This window comes from Muntiacus reevesi, chromosome 6 (genome assembly GCF_963930625.1).
Source record: "Muntiacus reevesi chromosome 6, mMunRee1.1, whole genome shotgun sequence".
Classification (NCBI taxonomy): domain Eukaryota; kingdom Metazoa; phylum Chordata; class Mammalia; order Artiodactyla; family Cervidae; genus Muntiacus; species Muntiacus reevesi.
The window spans coordinates 40908367-40926113 of NC_089254.1; the positions used below are offsets into that span (position 1 = coordinate 40908367).

General features: G+C 41.2%; 1 protein-coding gene across 5 annotated transcripts in view; it reads left to right on the forward strand.

The window, feature by feature from the left end:
- MAGI2 (membrane associated guanylate kinase, WW and PDZ domain containing 2) overlaps window positions 1-17747 on the forward strand; it is a 1418773-nt gene that overhangs the window by 1332735 nt on the left and 68291 nt on the right. For all 5 annotated transcript variants that reach the window (XM_065939768.1, XM_065939769.1, XM_065939770.1 and 2 more), the window contains one exon: window positions 10206-10344. In XM_065939768.1, the coding sequence (XP_065795840.1) occupies window positions 10206-10344 (139 nt within the window). The remainder of the gene's footprint in view (window positions 1-10205; window positions 10345-17747) is intronic.

Below are 17747 nucleotides of genomic sequence, written 5' to 3' on the forward strand. Positions count from 1 at the left end.
TTTCCTGCTGGATTAGGCTGATAAGGAGCACTAGTAGGAAATCAGAGGGCAGTGTGTTAGCTTTCTATTCCAGCTATAACAAAGTACTGCATACTTATTGGCATAAGACAGCACACATTTATTATCTTACAGTTTTAGAGGTCATAATTCCAAAGCATTTTCAGTGGGTTAAAAATCAAGTTGTCTTATCAGCAGGTCTATTTCCTCCGGTAGGATCCATTCCCTTGACTTTTCAGCTCCTGGAGCCACTTGTATTCCTTGGCTTGTAGCCCCTTCCTCCATCCTCAGTGCCAGCAGCAGATCATCTTCCCTTATCCCTGACCTCTGCTTCAGTCCCAAACCTCTTCTCTCTCATACTTTGACCCCTGTGATTACATTGGGTCCACCTAGAGAAGCAGGATGGCCCTCCCATCTCAAGATCCTTAACTTATTCACATCTGCAAAGTCCCTTTTGCCATGTAAAGTAATATATTCACAGATTCCAGGGCCTAGATGTCGATGTCCTTGGGGGGATGTTACTCCGTCAGCCTCAGAAATGTTGATCTATTCTCACCCCTTTGCTCCCTGCCGTGGTGCCCTGGGCCCAGTGGTGGCAGAGGAATAGATGCTATTGGCATCTGCCCTCTTTGGTTGTCTTAACCCTGCTCACACCTCTGAAATAGTCCCACCATTAAATTCTCTTTAAAAATTCCAGCTGACTGATACACCCATCTGGGTATACCTTTCACTGTAACTCACACTGTAAACATCAGGTCTGGAATTGGTATGTGCACATATGCACAAACACACAGAGTAAATGCAAAGGCAATTTGCAAATAGGTCAGCTTCAGGGAAACAAGAATTGGTTATCCTCTGCCTATATAACAGTCACTACACAATGACTAACACTTGCATCTGAAAAATAAATCTATCTGATTAGATAAGTATGCAGAATAATAATCCCTCATTTTCTCTCAATTACATCCAGGGAAGGGAAATCACAGCCTATATTAGGGCCACAGTGGAAAGTTTTCTTTTAGATTTGCTTTTGTTTATTTTTCAATCAACCAGGGAAACTGACTTCATGACCTAACATAAGTGATTTCCAAGAAAATGAATAAGCCACTAGCTGAGCCGCCAATGATAGCTTTCTATTCTTGCTCAGGCAGATAATTTTAAGATATTTCCCCAGTCTCCTCTTCTTGCCTGAGCAGTCAAAACAGTGTATGAAAATGGAATGGTTGTGTTTATTTTTCGCTTCGTAGAAAATATTTTGCATCAACCAGCTTGTCTTTAAAATCTTCTTTGCATTTCTGTTTGTGGCCACATAGGCAGTTATCACCCTGTCCTGGCTTAGGGTTTGGATTAGCTGCTCAACATTCAAGGAGGTTTCTTTTTGTAAGAACTATTTGTCAAAATCATAGAATAAAAAAAGCATAAACATCCTATAGGAATTCCTAAAAGGCAGTACTTAGCAAACCAACAGAAGATTTTGGGAGTCTTTAACCTCTCAGTGACATTTTCAGAAAACCACTTCCCTCATTTCTCCATGAAATACATTTTCAACCCCTCAGGGGCTTCTCTCCTAGATTCATTGTGAAGAACTTACCATCGCGTTTCATTTTTTTTTTCTCTCTTCTACCATTATGAAGATGATGATGATAGCTACTACAATTAATAATAAAGTTAATATTTAAATAGAGTTTACAAGGCGCTTATATACACTTTATATTATTTGATCATGGTCAAGTCTGGCTGATGCATATCACGAAATCAGATTTAAAACTTTTTATACATTTTGCTGAACTTGATTGAAACAATAAGGAATGTGGAGTCGGAACATAGCTTCTGAAAAACCCCTACTTTCAATTGTTCCTTTTTCCATTGAAGCAATATATATGGGTATTGCCCATGTGATTGAGTCCCTCCCCTTAGAGAGCTTACAGTGTTATGATAGGCAAGGGTCAATACCATCCCTTGGTAGCTATGGAGATTGGTTCGAGGACCCCACAGACACCAAAATCCAAGAATGTTCGAGTCCATCATATAAAATGGTATCATATTTGCATATAAACTACTTACATACAATATGTTTCCTTATATTTTGCATGTAAAGTATATAAACTACTTATATACATCAATGATCATATTTTATCACCTCTAGACTACTCATTATACCTCATACAATATAAATGCTATATAAGCAATTGTAAATACAATGTCAATGTTAGGTAAATAGTTGCCAGGCATGCCAATTTCAAGTTTTGCTTTTTGGAACTTTCTGGAATTAAAAATGTATATATATTTGACACTAACACCTAGGGAAATGAAGAGCAAACTTTTAAAGAAATACTTAGGAAAGGTACCCAACCCGAACTGTAAGATCATAGAAGGTTTCCTGTATGCAGGCATACCTGAGGTTTCTCCTAAGGGTTGAGTAGGATTTAGTTGTTGTTTGAATGGGAAAGGGCAGATTCTAAAATGAAACCACATATGCAAAGGTACATAAAGATAACCACTCCGCCTGGATAGTATTTATAAGGCAGGAAATGGGTGACCTGAGGAAGGAAAACATCAACACCAATTAAAAGCCCTAGAAGAGTGAGATTTAGGGGCGGGGGGAAGCAATCTAACAATATCCCCTATGAGATTAGTGTTAGTAATATTTGACAAAGGAAAAGGGAAGTTTTGGTGATAAAGATACCAAATTATAATTTAGAATTGACTTCCGCAATTGGGCTACTGTGTCATCTTTAAATTTCACATACATTTCCATGTTTTAATTTAGAGAATTGTCAAAGTAAGAATGAGAACTGGAAACTGCTGAATAAGGAGCTCCCCCTGAATCTCCACCAAAGCGGCTCCCTGAGTGAGCAGTCAGGGCACCACCCCTGCCCAAGTCAAAGACTGAACATTTTTTGAGTTGTTACTAAATCTTTTCTAAAGAGAAGATACACACATTAAGAAAATGTGGAGTTAGGTACCCCACTCACATCAAGGCTCTGCAGTGACTCATAACTTCTTTTTCCCCTCTGGTTCCTCTCACCTTCATGACCCTTCCAAGCAGGTATGTGCTCAGGTAGCGACTACCCTTGTGTCTCAGACGGTAAAGCGTCTGCCTACAATGCGGGAGAGTGGGGTTTGATTCCTGGGTCAGGAAGATCCTCTGGGGAAGGCAATGGTACCCCACTCCAGTACTCTTGCCTGGACAATCCCATGGACAGAGGAGCGTGGTAGGCTACAGTCCACGGGGTCGCAAAGAGTTGGACACGACTGAGCGACTTCACTTCACTTCATAACCCTGGTGAAGAACTTTTCTGCAGATCCACCAGGGCTTTTTCACACTTCTCTTTGGACGAAATTTTGTAAGAAACGTTTTCTTTTTAAATGATTACAGTCAAAACATAGAGTCTCAGACAGATTTCAACGTATACAATAATTGAGGCAAATAAAATCCACAGAATTTTGGTGTTGTCAAAATTTCAGTTTCAATCTGTACTTCAATTTCCAGGGGTATAGAAGTTTTTTCAGGAAAAGCGTGCTGACTTAATGGGCTCCTGTGCCTTGCTGAGGCAATTGTGCACCGCAGTTTATAACCAGAGCCAGGTCCTGTAATAGAAACTTGGATCCTATCTAATTCAATCAACAATCTCATGGAAGATGGGAAAGTGAACCAAAGCACTCAGAGTAACCCCTTGGAAAAGATTTATACTGTAATAGTCATTAAATAATATCTAACAAAGGTTAATTGTGAAAAAAACCATAATCTAGTAAAGGTCACTGTTGAGGTGAAAATCAGCCTGTCTGCCCAGCAGGGCCCTTACAGACCAGGTGTCCTGTTGTCGGAGCACCAGTGACAATGCCTCTGGCAGGAGTGAAGACCCGAATTCTAATTTTGCTTTTCTGATTTTGTTTAGACTCAGCCTCCTTTCTTCTTTCTCTTGATCCTTTAGCATTTGTTTCCCATAACAATAACATACCTGTCTGTAGCAATTTTTATAGGTCACCTTTACCGAAACCTCATTCAGTCTCTTGTAATACTGTTGAAATTGTTGTGGTTTGGCTGCAAGTGCCTAAGGCAGTATTTCAAGACGGCTTTATGGTATGCAGAGGTGCTCGAAAGCTGAGTTTTCTGTGTCATGAAAACGAAGACGGTTACTATAACTGAAAAGCAAACCTAAAATTCATTTACTCAAACATGATTAACTGAAGGCCTCCTTGTTGGGAATTGTGACAGGTATAGATGACACGGAGGCAGTAGGTGCTTTCCCTGCTCGTGAGGGATCTAGAGGCAGTGGAGAAACCAGCCTCTAAGGGAAGATTTACGACAAAACTATCCTGTGACCTCGGACCATTAGCCACACAAATGGTCCACAGCTAAGTCTTTCATGAAGCAGCGAATAGAGGCATCAACTATTTTTTGGCATAAAATTCTAAAGGAGCTCAATTCCTCACACCTACTTATAATCTAGGATCACTTCAGTCATGCATAATCATATGAAATAGATTCTTGTGGTTTAAAGGCAGTGAACTGATTGCAGCCAGGCAGGAATGTTTGTGGAGAAACCTGAGGAAGCCTTGAGTGGAAACTACCATGATTAGGGGCTGTAGTAAGTCCAGAATTAATATAGTCCTTATAAAGATTTAGTTGAGTCAAACCAAATACTGTCTACAAAAATGTGTACAGCATAGAGCTTATTTTTTTTCTTACTACCTGGACTATTAATTGCTTAAGAAATACTAAAATACTGAAACTTTGGAAAATTTCCTGGTGGTTCAGTGCTTAGGACTCGGTGCATTCACAGCTGGGGGCCCAGGCTTGATCCCTGGTCAGGGAAGTAAGATCTTATATGGCACAGTCAATATATGCATATATACTGAAACTTTTACCTTTACCTGCCTTGGCTTTCCATTAAGAAGAGAAGTTTTACCTGCAGAGCCTCAAGCCAGTTCAAGGACTTAGTAATAGTTTTGTTAGGGGAAAAACCCTGCGAAGATGTGAATAGAAATGTGTGAGTAGAAATGCAGAACTTGTTGCTCTGGGCCAACATGGCAGCCTTCTCTCACTCTGCCTTGCCCCTGTGAGGGGGCAAGACACCACTGTGAGGTTGTCAGTTTCCCAAGGGGATCACAGATACAAGTATTTCTTCTACAGGAAAAAAAAAAAGAATGCCTAGAATTCATGTTATATCCTTTGGTTAGTTTCCTACATTTAACATCTCCTTGATCCCCATAAAACAATATGCACATTCCTGAATTATGTCTGTGGTTGTCTGTCCATCTCTGTGTTTCTTTGTCATCCTCACCACCTCCATTCTCTCTCTCCTCCCCCATCCCTCTCTCAACTCTAACCCAAACTCAATACTTTAAAAGTTCTCTAAGAACAAGTAGAGGAGATCTTCAAAGTTTCATTTTAGTACAATTCAGTTGAAGATGAAGATAGCTTCACGTGGTGAAGCATGTAGAAAAAGAAGACTACATTAGAGTCACAGCTGGCCTTTTTCTTCATCCCTGAACAACCTGCACATTTTCCATTGTTTCTTTTTTTTTTCTCTTGCGTTGAAAACTATTTTTTAAATTAATTTATTTATTTTAATTAGAGGTTAATTACTTTACACTATTGTAGTGGCTTTTGCCATGCATTGACATGAATCAGCCATGGGTGTACATTTGTCCCCCATCCTGATCCCCCTCCCACCACCCTTCCCATCCCATCCCTCAGGGTCATCCCAGTGCACCAGCCCTGAGCACTTGTCTCATGCATTGAACCTGGACTGGTGATCTATTTTACATATGATAATATACATGTTTCAATGCTGTTCTCTCAAATCATGCCACCCTCTCCTTCTCCCATAGAGTCCAAAAGTCTGTTCTTTATCTCTGTGTCTCTTTTGCTGTCTCGCGTATAGGGTCATCGTTACCATCTTTCTAAATTCCATATATATGCGTTAATATACTGTATTGGTGTTTTTCTTTCTGATTTACTTCACTCTCTATAAGAGGCTCCAGTTTCATCCACCTCATTAGAACTGATTCAGATGAGTTCTTTTTAATAGCTGAGTAATATTCCATTATCAAATTAACTCCCCCAAATAATTCATATGCCATATAGGAAAAGGACCCTTCAACTGGCCACACCCAGCATCTGAATGAAAGTCAGAAGGTAATGAGAACCTCTTCTTTCCCTGACAAATTCATTTTCTTATTCATCTGGATGCTCACAGGATAAAAGTGAAAAGAATCACTTCTCAAATTTGTGTATGGAGTTCCATGTCAAATAACTATGTATAAGACTGATATTGGGCTGAAAGTGAAGAGTAAACCTTTTTAGCATATGTGTCATTTCACAAGGATAGATGGGCATCTCCTGGCTGGGCCTGAACTGTTTGTTATCTCTGACACTAGGTCCAGATGAGTTTAATCACTTTTGCAATATGCCCAGAACACCTGTAGGATTCACATCTCCAACAGTGGCAGCATTTCCATCTCATCGCCCAACCAGCATCTATCCCACTACCACCACCACCAAGTTTTTTTTCTGAATTTCCAAGATCTTGGACTGTTTCAAACTTCCATTGCTCCCAATGAGGCTGGAAGACTGTCTTCCTGGCTCCCTGGAATGGATAGGGGCTTGGGAGAAACTGAAAAATCTTAGACAAGGGACTAAGGACCTTCAGTTCAACCAGCATCAGAGTTATTTTCTTCTTCTGAGGGAATCCCACATGGAGTGCTGCCAAGCCAAGAGGTCAGCTCAGACTTCCAAAAACTCAATAAAAATCTTCCCAGAGCCCAGTCCTGAAAATTCCACACCGGAGACACCACACCCAGCCCCGTGAAGCCCTTGAAACCTCTGTTCCTCCAACTCCTACACAATCTTCCAACTCACCACCTCTCCCTGGCTATTTTTTCCTCCCTTAATTCTCATGGCTCTTAGTAAGGGAAAGATAAAATAATGAATAGACAAGAGAATGAAAGCATCCAACTTTCTAAGTATGGCTATTAATATTTCTATCACACCATAAGAATCCTTCTATACAATTCTTGTTGAAATGTCAGTCTTGAGAGAGAAGTGTCCTCAGGCAGTGGTGTCTGTCACGGTTTGAATTTTGGATCAAGAGTACATATAACCCCCTCCCCCCGTGGGTCTCAAGATGTGGAAATGCCTCATTCATTCATTCATTCATTTACAAGTATGTACAGTGAACCCCCTACAAGATAAATAGTCAAACGGGACTTAGTCCCTGCCCTCATTTATCCTATGATTTTCTTCCCCACATCTTCCAGTTTCTCATCTGAATAAACAACATGACACCCTCCCAACTTCAACTCCTTTCCTCAATCTCCTACTTTCTCTCCAGTCCACTCTTCATACTGATGTCTCAGGGAAATTTCTAAAGACCACTCTACCGGCAGTTCCCCCAAATATACCATGCTCTCAGATCTCAGGCTGTTTGCAAATGCTGTCCTCTCTATCTAGAATGTTTTTCCTCTTACTTTAGCAGGGGAACTCCTGCTGAGACTTCAGAATTCAGTTGAGATGTCACTAGCTGTAGGAAGCTCTCTCTGACTACCAGCCACATTTATTCTAATTTAGATGCCCCTCCCTTCTCTTCCCTTAGCACGTTGTGTATACCTCTGTCATAACAAATATGTATTGAATAGTAACTGTCTTATTTACCCACTTTCTCCCCAACTAGACTGAGAATATGTTGTAAATAAAAACTATACTTTTTGTCATTGTTTATCCGATCTCCCAGTAGACCATCCAAGACATAATAAGTGCTCAGAAATTGTTTAATGAGTGAAGAAGTTCAAAGTCTAAGAAGGAAGACAAAGAGGCATAATTCCATAATGAGGTGTGACAGATAACAGAGTGGGGTGCAGTGATGACTGAGCAGAGGGATTGCATACTTCTGCCTGAGGAGAAGACAGGGTCTAGGAAGTCATCCCTGGGGAGAAGAGCTTGGGTTGGCCTTGGGGGGAGATTGGGAAGGCACCAGGCCTATAGGGAAGACAAGGCAAGGGAACAGTGGCATATGGAAGGCCCTAGCTGCCTCAGTGAGTATGATGCATCTGGGAAGATTTCCCTCTGAAGAATGAGACTGGTGAGCACATGAAGATGTTGGTGGGAATAATCCCGATGGAGGCAGGAACTGAACTAGGAGCTCAGCAGACCCCCAGGTTTCTAGCTTGGGTGAATGGTGGCGCTGTTGTCCAGGATGAGGAATTGAGAGAACAGACTATCTGGGGAGAAAGGTGGTGAGCCCAATCGACTGGTGTTGAGCTGGAGTGGCCTGAGGGACATCCCAGTGGAGGAGATGTTTAGCAATCAGTCAGGTATGTGAACCTGGAGAGAGTAGCCAGGAATGAAGACTCTATTCTAACAGCTTCACTGAAACCTGTGCTTACTTCTACAATGTGATGCTGTGCCTTGCGGTTTCAGTCACAGGTGAGGACTGCTGAGAGAGGGATAATTGGTTCGACTTCTGCCCCCCGGCTTGGATACCTGACCTCAGGCTAGCTGCTGGACTTCGGGCTGTGCCTCGTGCCTCCTGGGAAAGGAGACAGTAAAGGAGACCTGAAGGAAACCAGTGCAAATCTTGGCCCTAAAACAAATTCATTTAGTCCTGTCTTTAGTGATTCTTCTATGTGGAGTTTGTGCCATTGAGGCCAACCTCTTCCACTGCCTTGAAACAGTACTTCCAGAGGCCACCGAGTACGCAGAGTGGGGAGCCTTTCCCTTCATTGCATGGAGGTCCTTGCCCCTAGGGAATCCTATTTAGGTGGAGGCATCATTTCCATGGGCTTCCCAGATGGCACTAGTGGTAAAGAACCTGCTTGCCTGCCTGCTGATGCAGAGACGTGGACTGATCCCTAAGTCAGGAAGATTCCCTGGAGGAGGGCATGACAACCCACTCCAGGATTCTTGCCTGGAGAATCCCATGGACAGAGGAGCCTACAGTCAACAGGGTCACACAGAGTCAGACACGACTGGAGTGACGTAGCACACGCGCAAGCACATACATCACTTCCTTGCTATAATAAACACGTGTTTATTCTCCCCCACCGCACCTTGTTCTACCCTTTGGCTATTGTGACAGCAACTTTTTGTTCCTGTTCTGGTCCAGCCTATAGCATTCATTTTGATAGTGCTCCCCTAAAAGGGGCTTATTTGCAATTCTGTCTGCATTATCAAGTTCAGGGACCCACCTAAAATAGCATTTTTGCAAAGCAACTCATTGTGCTTTTCCTGGCTAATTTGTCTTAAGTGACTTGCACTGAAATGAAACATATTTTAATTCAGAGGTTCCTGACAGTAATAGTACTGTGGGAGTTATATGATGTGCTCATGGCTGAACCTCTTTTATTCCAAATATCTATTCACAAAGGATAATGGGAGCTGCTTATGGAACCCATGCATGCTAAGCTGTTTCAGCTGAGTTCAACTCTTTGCAACCCCATGGACTGCAGCCCACCAGGCTCCCCTGTCCATGGGATTCTCCAGGCAAGATTAGTGAAGTGGGTTGACTTGCCTAGGTATTGTCAACAATTCAAGAGGAAATGGTATTTAACCAAAGAGTTTCTGACAGTCAGATGCGAGAATGGCAAAGATTTAGCAAGGGCATTAGTCATGTATGGAGAATGGAGTCATTTTTAATTCAAATGACTGTGATAGAATATTCATCATCAAACTTGAATATCAACCAACCACTATTTACAAAGAAGGCAATATCACAACAGCACCCAGGGAAATGTAAATAAATGATGCATAACAAAAATTCTCAGAGAAGCCCAAAAACCAATCATTCCATCCAACACACTGAATTAGATCCTGCCCTTTGTTCAATGAAAAGTCCTTAAAATATTTACTTCTTGATTCAAAGCGAAGAGGCCAGCTTATTTTGAACTGCAGCATCAAACACATCCCATAATTTTTTAAGAAAATCCTGAATAGTTTAATTATAACCTCTGTCATACTGGCTAAATATAAGTGGCATATCATCACAACCTTCATTGTCTAATATTTGAATTTCTACAAAGATAAATAAAGTTTGGTGGTCAGATTCAGGATACAGCCAGGGATTAGCCTCTACTAAGGAGCAGCAGGCTACAACCACGCCTTTCTTTTGCTGTCTGGAAACTGGTCTTCTATGGGTGCTTCTCTGATGGAATTGCAACTTGAATAAAACCATCTTTGACTACCGTGATGTTTCTTTAATTAACAGGTAGGAGATCAGATCATTGAAATCAATGGGGAGAGCACAAGAGACATGACCCACGCCAGAGCAATAGAGCTCATCAAATCAGGCGGAAGAAGAGTGAGGCTACTGCTGAAGCGCGGGACGGGACAGGTCCCAGAGTATGGTACGTTTCACATTTTGATTCATGTTTTTCTGTTTCTTCTGTGTCCATAAATGCCTATGCTTATTTATAAAGCTACATAAGTTCTCTAATTCTACCTAAATATATGTTTAGTGATCAGAGGACATAGATCTATACACGTGTGTATGTTTAAGGACAAGGTATATATTATATGTTTGTGAGCTCTTTCTTTTGCTTCCTTATTTAGGTAATGTTGAAAATAGCAAATGTAGGACCTTTCAAGGCATCTCTGAGTGTGCTGGGAGATCTGGCTAAATTTATATATTAGAGCTTCTGTTATTTGACTGATAGTCCTCTGTTCATTTGAGTCCACAGTAATTTGTCAATTATTTCCTAAAATGACTCATGCATCAGACTGTCCTGTGGGATATGTAACCTGGGCCAGGGGACCAGCAAAACCAAACCTTCAGGCTATGAAGATTACAACATAAACTTCAGTTCAGGCAGTGGTTGCATTGCCTTGGAGTTCAGAGATATTCCAAAAGTTCAGTCTTATGTTGTGTATCTAGATGCTTGTGAGGAAGGCTTTACAGTGCATTTCAATTTATAGATTTGCCTTCGGAAGTTTTTAATAGTGTTATTTCCCAAAATCCCATTTAAGGTACAGCCAACATCATTACCCTAGTATATCAGAAACTGTTATGTAATCTTTACATGAGAAACAGAGAAACCTTGACTTGTCTTTAATCTCAGGGAGTAACAGAGAGACAGACAGACATCAGTCAAGAGTAGCACAGATAGTAAGTGTCCAGATTAGGGAAATAAGATCTAACCACTGATCTGAATAAGTAGCTCAGGATGTTGACCTAGATTAAATTGACTCCCATTTTCACTCTTCCATTCTTAAAAGTCTAAGTAGTACTTTTCCTCTTAAATTATGCTTTCTGCCTATGTTACCTAATAATTGACTGAATGCTTATTTAGTAGGACAGATATAATCCTGAATTCAGTTTAAATATCTGAATTCAAAGGCCCTTAAATACTTTATATTTCCAGGATCTTCAACATACTAAGAGCCTACAAGAAGGGCTGGCAAGTTCGCACATTAAGAGTAGGACAGCATTTAGAAGTTTCTAGGGCTGGCCATATGCCCAGGGAAATATTTCATCCCAGCTTCCCATCCTTAATACTTGGATCTAATAAAATATTTTTGATTATTAGTATTAGCAGTAAGCATAGATTTAAGCCTGTTCAATGGCATTGGCATTCTTCCCTTTGTAAAGTATCTGAACTCTTGAAATAGAATCATTTTTTGCACCCTGGGGCATGAAAGCATTCAGTAATGTGAAACCAACCAGTGAAATTCTATCACTTCTACAGAAGACCTTGCTTTCAACGTGTGTTTCACTCCATGCCAAGACCTATTATCTATACCCAGGAATTCTCATAGAATTAATGTTATTCTTATTGCTCTAACAAATTAATCTTTAAAAAATTAATCTGAACAATTTGGCTGTCCTGAACTTTCTATTCTTTTTGTAGAATCACTGTTTGGTCCTTATTCTGAGCACCCACCACACCAGCTGCTGCTCTACAGAGAGCAGTTAAAACAGTCTGCCGACCAACATGTGGCATAACTCAGACTGTGATGCATCAGCACGAAGCTGCCTCGAGGCATAAGAATAAAAATATGTTTCTGAACAGCATGAAAATCCAAGACCATGTCAACATTATCCCATTAATTCTTAACATCATCTGAAAATATCTAGTTAAAGTTAAATTCTAAAATTAACCAACACAGAGAGTTTGTTAAATATCCAGACACACTTTTGAATATTAACTAATATTGTTAACTATAGTAGTATTGCAGAATTTCTTCTGAATATATTCTTCTAAAATGTAATATAAAATCATACACACTGGTAGCAGTAGAGCTTATCAGCTACTTTTCATGTTAGATTTGACATGGATTGTGACTGTAATTTTAGAGATTATGTCATAAAATAACAAATTTAATACAGTAAAGCAATATCCTTTAGGGAAGTAAACGAACAGTTATAAACTAAGTAAACATTAGTTCTTTAGGAAACTCTAAGCCAAAATTATCTGTGGAAAACCAAGAGGGTAGGGATCAGATCAGCATTTTTGAGGATAATGCCATCAAATGATATTTCTGGAATCTCACAGTGCCTCATGAAAGGGCTGTTTTAGGGGTCCCCAAAACCATCCCACATTCAGGTATTTGCTTTTAAGACTCCTAGAACACAGAATATAGTTGTGGTCACAGCTTAGATTTATGACACTGATGTATTTATTAATAGTAAGGATACCCAATAGAATCATAAGGAAGAACAACACAGGTGGAATTGGAGGAATCCACATGCAGGCTTCCTTCTGCTTTCTCTGTCTCCCATGAGGGGGCACCCAGAGAGCATTCTTCATGCAGTAATAAGAATGCAGAAGCATATGTGTGATAATATTGCTGCCCTGATGATATGGCTGCCCTGGGTAGCTCATAAGAGACTCAGTGCCCATGGTTTCTCCTGGGGGCCTGTCATGCTGGCACCCCCTGCCTGGCATGTACCAGAATCCCAGACTCCCAGAAGGACAGCAGGTGCTGAGCATCAACCACATTGCTTGTGCAAACAGTTGAGATACAGTGAGAGACTTGTATCACTTAGGAAAGGTTTATATTAGTGAGGGAACGAATTACCAGTCACGTTCCCGGATGCCAACCCAGGACCAGATTGGCGAGGAGGCCTTTCTGAGATATCAGTCACAGGCCTGCTCTGGAAATGCGTTCTGACTGAGTGACTGAACTGAACTGAACTGAACCAGGAACAAACCACAAAGTGGCCACATTCACAGACTCTACAGAGGCCCCCAGTGTCTGAGGAGTTCTTGCAGCTAAGGAACATCGCAACTCCTCCAGCATCAGTTAAATCGACTATCTCATGACAAAGAATTTTTTTTTTTGTCCAAGATAGACTAGAGTATATTTTTATTAAGGTACTTTTATGAAAATTTTTATTAAAATATACTCTAGTCTATCTTGGACATAAAAAAGTGGGGGAGTGGCTAGGGGTGCAGGTAACAAAACAAAATAATAGCAATAAGAACGGTGAAAGAAAATGCTTGGACTTACAGTAGATGTAACCAAAAATATAATCCACTTTGTCCAAATGCACCCTAATGACAGGAAAACTGATTTCTCTGTCAACTATGAGTTTAATCTTATGTTTGTTTCCTTTGTTTACCCTTTAAGATCCCAAATTTGGCATAAAATTCAATCTCAAAAGATTGTTAAAGGGAGTTTATCAGAATCTAGAGGAGACTTTACCTGTTAGGGAAGTGTTCAGGCTTAACCCCACCCCGGGGAGAGTGAACTCTGAAGGTGAAGAGACTGGCAAACAGCAGGCTAGGAAGGTTTAGGTGATAACCCTCTGATAAGCCCTACCTCTGATACCTGCAGAATTCAGAATTCAGAACAGCTCTGAAGCTGTCCCTTATCTGGACTTTTGGACATGTCAGGGGAAAGCTGATCTCAGTCAAGAGAAATACGAAAATTCTGGCTCAGAGTCCTTAAGGTGGTTTGTGACAGAGAGATAAGCACAGGTACAATGGGAAGAAAAAAATACCCCAGGTAATCTGTCAGACTGTTGACTAAACAAAGTCAGTGTGAAGCCAAGTGAGCTGAGGAAGGGAATAAATATGCTGCAAACATGCCATCCATAATTACCATGAGACTAATCGGCAGACACACCTCAGCCGATCCGGAGGCAAGAATAAGCAAAGGCAGCCACTAGCAAGCATACTGGCTGCTCACAGAGGTGGCTGAGCAGCAGTGGCAGGGGAGGGGGGATAGTAAGGGCTTCGAAGGAGAAGCTGCTTTCATAGTTAAGTCCTTGAAAGAGCAGCTCAGGAGATAGGCACTTCAACTGCACTCTAGTCCTCGGGATAAGAATTTGTTGATTGTAAACTCAATGAGAGCATGGGTACCCCCTCCCCTGACACATACATCTCAACACCTGGCAGGAAGGAGGCAATTTGACTCCACCATACGGAGGAAAGGATCGAAAATGGATGCAGCAGAAGCAGCGCTCTCCTTAACATGGACTGTTGCAGTTCCAATGAAATCTAAAAAGGCTAAGAGAAAAGAAAACAGGGATCCTGATTCTAAAGCTGCATAGGAATATATTATGCAAATTATCTCCTTCATCAGCATTTAGGAACTGTAAGGAATGTCCACTTGATGTACACACTGAGCCACAGAGCCAGGGCCTTGGTAAACAGAAGTGCCCCTGGATGAAAAAATGTCCTCCACCGGCAGTCCAGGGCAATGCAGAGCCTTCCCCTGGTAATACTTGCTGTTCAGATCTCATCCAAAAAAAAAAATTATGCCTTTCAGTCTTGGTGGTATGGCCTGTTGATTCTCTTAAGCAGCATTGCAGGTCTTTATGACAAGAATGCTGACGCAAGTGTGATTGTAAATGGCCTCAGTGGTCTTAGGAGGCCAGACAGGGTTCCCAGGAAGAAACACAATTCTCAGAATGCCCAGGGACAATTAACACTAATGCCCACGTCTCCCTTTGGGGAAAGAAATCATCAATTCTTGAGTTAGACTTCTTGCTGCACTACCATTTTCAAAGTTAATTGCATCTTTGATAGATGTTGACTAATATAAGGCCTATGATAAATGAAATTGTTTACATTTTATAAGTGTAATAAAACTGCATTAGGTAAGAAAAGATGTTTGAGCCATACTGTATTCATACTCTAACTGAAGAAATGAATGGGCTAAATAGTTAAAGGTCTTCCTTTAATCACTAAACGAAAATGATTTATAGTAGTATCAGAGCAACAGATTAAGCAGTACCAGTCTCTACTTATATGGCAATTAACATTATTTTTTCGTTTATTCTTCTTTAACAATGTGCATTGGCATGTGCCTATTATAAGCATGCTCCTATAATCTTGTTAACAGTTATTTGTTCAAGTCCTTTCTTCCTCTGATCACACAAAGGTCAACTCTAGACGTTGTACTCCTACCAAATAAACATTCCATGTGAGGTGAGGCAGATCCTGTAATTAGTATCATTAATTAATATCATTACTTACTATTTCCTCAACCAAATCAGGATTTTCCTGAGCACCTATTATGTTCAAGGCACTTTGCAGGCACTGAAAGGAAGACACAGTCCTGGCCTTCAGTGAGCTGACAGTCTGAAATGAGGATATGTGTAACAGTTGATTTTAATAGAGGGGTGACTGATTAAAATGTCTCAAAGGATCTACTCTAATGAAAAAATTATTAGTTTTTTATTAGTTTTACTAGGTATATGTGGCTTTAATAAATACATCTAGAGGGTTAAGGGTAATAAATACATCTAGAGGGTTAAGGGTCTTTGAAAAGTCCTTGGCTTCTTTTGTCTGTTAAGCATTTCCTTTATAATATTTATACTAATAATTGGTACTTTTTCTGAAGAAAGAACTCGCTGAGTATGGATAAATTTCTGCTTATACCTTGGCTGAATTATTCTCAGTTCCAAGTTAGTGAGACAGAATTCTCTTGAGCAAATTTGCTAATTGTTACTCTTCCTCTCCCGTGGCCCTCAGCGTGCAGCGTGGAGCACTGTAACCTCACAGCCGGGGGTGTCCACGGTGCAGACACGGGGAGAGTTTCTGCTGCCTTTGCCTCTTCCTCAGAAACCACATTTATGGGAACTTTAAGTGGTCCCATAGCCTTTGCACTATTTCACCTGCATTTTTAATAGGGCAAAGGGTGGCTGGCTTCAATAATAAATTCTGAAACTTAATTTCAGCTTCTGACATTCATGGTTGAGTGTATCTCCCTTTTCCATGAGTGGTTCCACAAATCACTCCAGTTCACCCTGACTGAGCCAGATCAGGGAAGAGGACAGGCTGTCAGGCAGTACTCTGGCTGCATCCTGCAAGAACAGAGTCCTTCCTTGGCTAGAAGGCTCCAGACTACTCTCTTCAGAATTTAGGGAATCCTAGGAAATGTTCAAATCATGAAACTTCCAATAGGTTCCTGGGCTTCCTTGAAGGATGCCCAACTCTGAAATTCTTTTCCTCACTGCTCAGCCAAAACCTCATTTATTAAGATGCTTTAAGGATGAGGGTGAAATCCCATTTCTTCACATTGTTTTATTGGAAACCCTGGACTGTGATGATATTCCTTCTTGACAGTTTTTCCAACATACACAAGTGACCCACTTCCCCCAGTTGACACTTGTTAGGTATTTAAGACTCTGATAAAATATATTAGACCAAAGTAACCAAGAAATCAACCAAGAGAAACCAGTTTTGCTCTTGAGGTCTGACCTCCTTCAGTTCCCTAACAGTACGTTGTTGGAGGAGACAAATGAGTGAACAGCTATCTTTCCCAAACCCCACTGAGAAGGACTCCACATGCATCTTGGAAAACCTAAAAAATCCAACTCCTCCAGTAACTCATGCTGGACAGTTGGATTTAGGTTCTGACAAAACTTTATCTTGCCTTCCCTAATATGAAACTGAGCTCTCCTGGGCAAGGGCTGGTTCCACCACAGTCCAGGGAGAAGGCAGCCTCTTAGACAAAATGCTGATGAGTTCCGTAAGAACATTGAAATGGACCTCAGAGAAGTCACAGAATCGAGAAACGGTTTGTTTGTTTGTTTGTTTTACATGGTGAGCAGAGAGTGGGTAGGAGCGGAGATCAAAGCATTGAGGTTAAGAAGAAAGAAAGCTCACACATCATGGTTTTACATCTGCACACACACATGCACCATATGTGCACACACACACACAGAGGATTGGGTCGATTGGCCCAGGACTCTGTATTTTTCAAGTGTCATCCCAGGCAGTTTCATGCCGTGGAGACAGCTGGCTTTGTCTCCTGTAGCTCTGCTGTAAAGACCCGAGGAGTTTCTACTTCTTGTCCTCTCTGTGTCTTTGTGGACCTCTCACTGTATAAGCCTCACCCCTCAACCGGGCTACCCCTTGGCACATCAAATCTGAATCACTCTCCATTCAGGGTTGCAATTGTTAAAAGTCAAGAAAGGAGACAAGGTTTTCCTCCCTTTTTTCAATCTTAGGCTTTTGTGACAGTCTCAGCTCCACTCCCACCCTCCTCACTGAGACAGTCTGACCTGTGTTCATAGCATGATGGTGTTGATTCAAGTCAAGCTTGTGATCCCTCGACTACACCCGTCATGAAGCTGGTGCTAAATGCCAAAGCCATTTTCTCCACTATCTGATTGTTCTCTTGTCTCAAAATAGAGATGACACAGAAAATGTTGACCCCTGTGAGGGAGTTCGCTAACAACACCCTGTTATCCAGGTGCTCAGAGTGGAGTTTAACATCATAAGACAAATTCTTGGGTAGATCCAGCCAACCGCCACAACTGGCAAACATCTGGTCTCCAGAGCAGTCCTTAAACTCT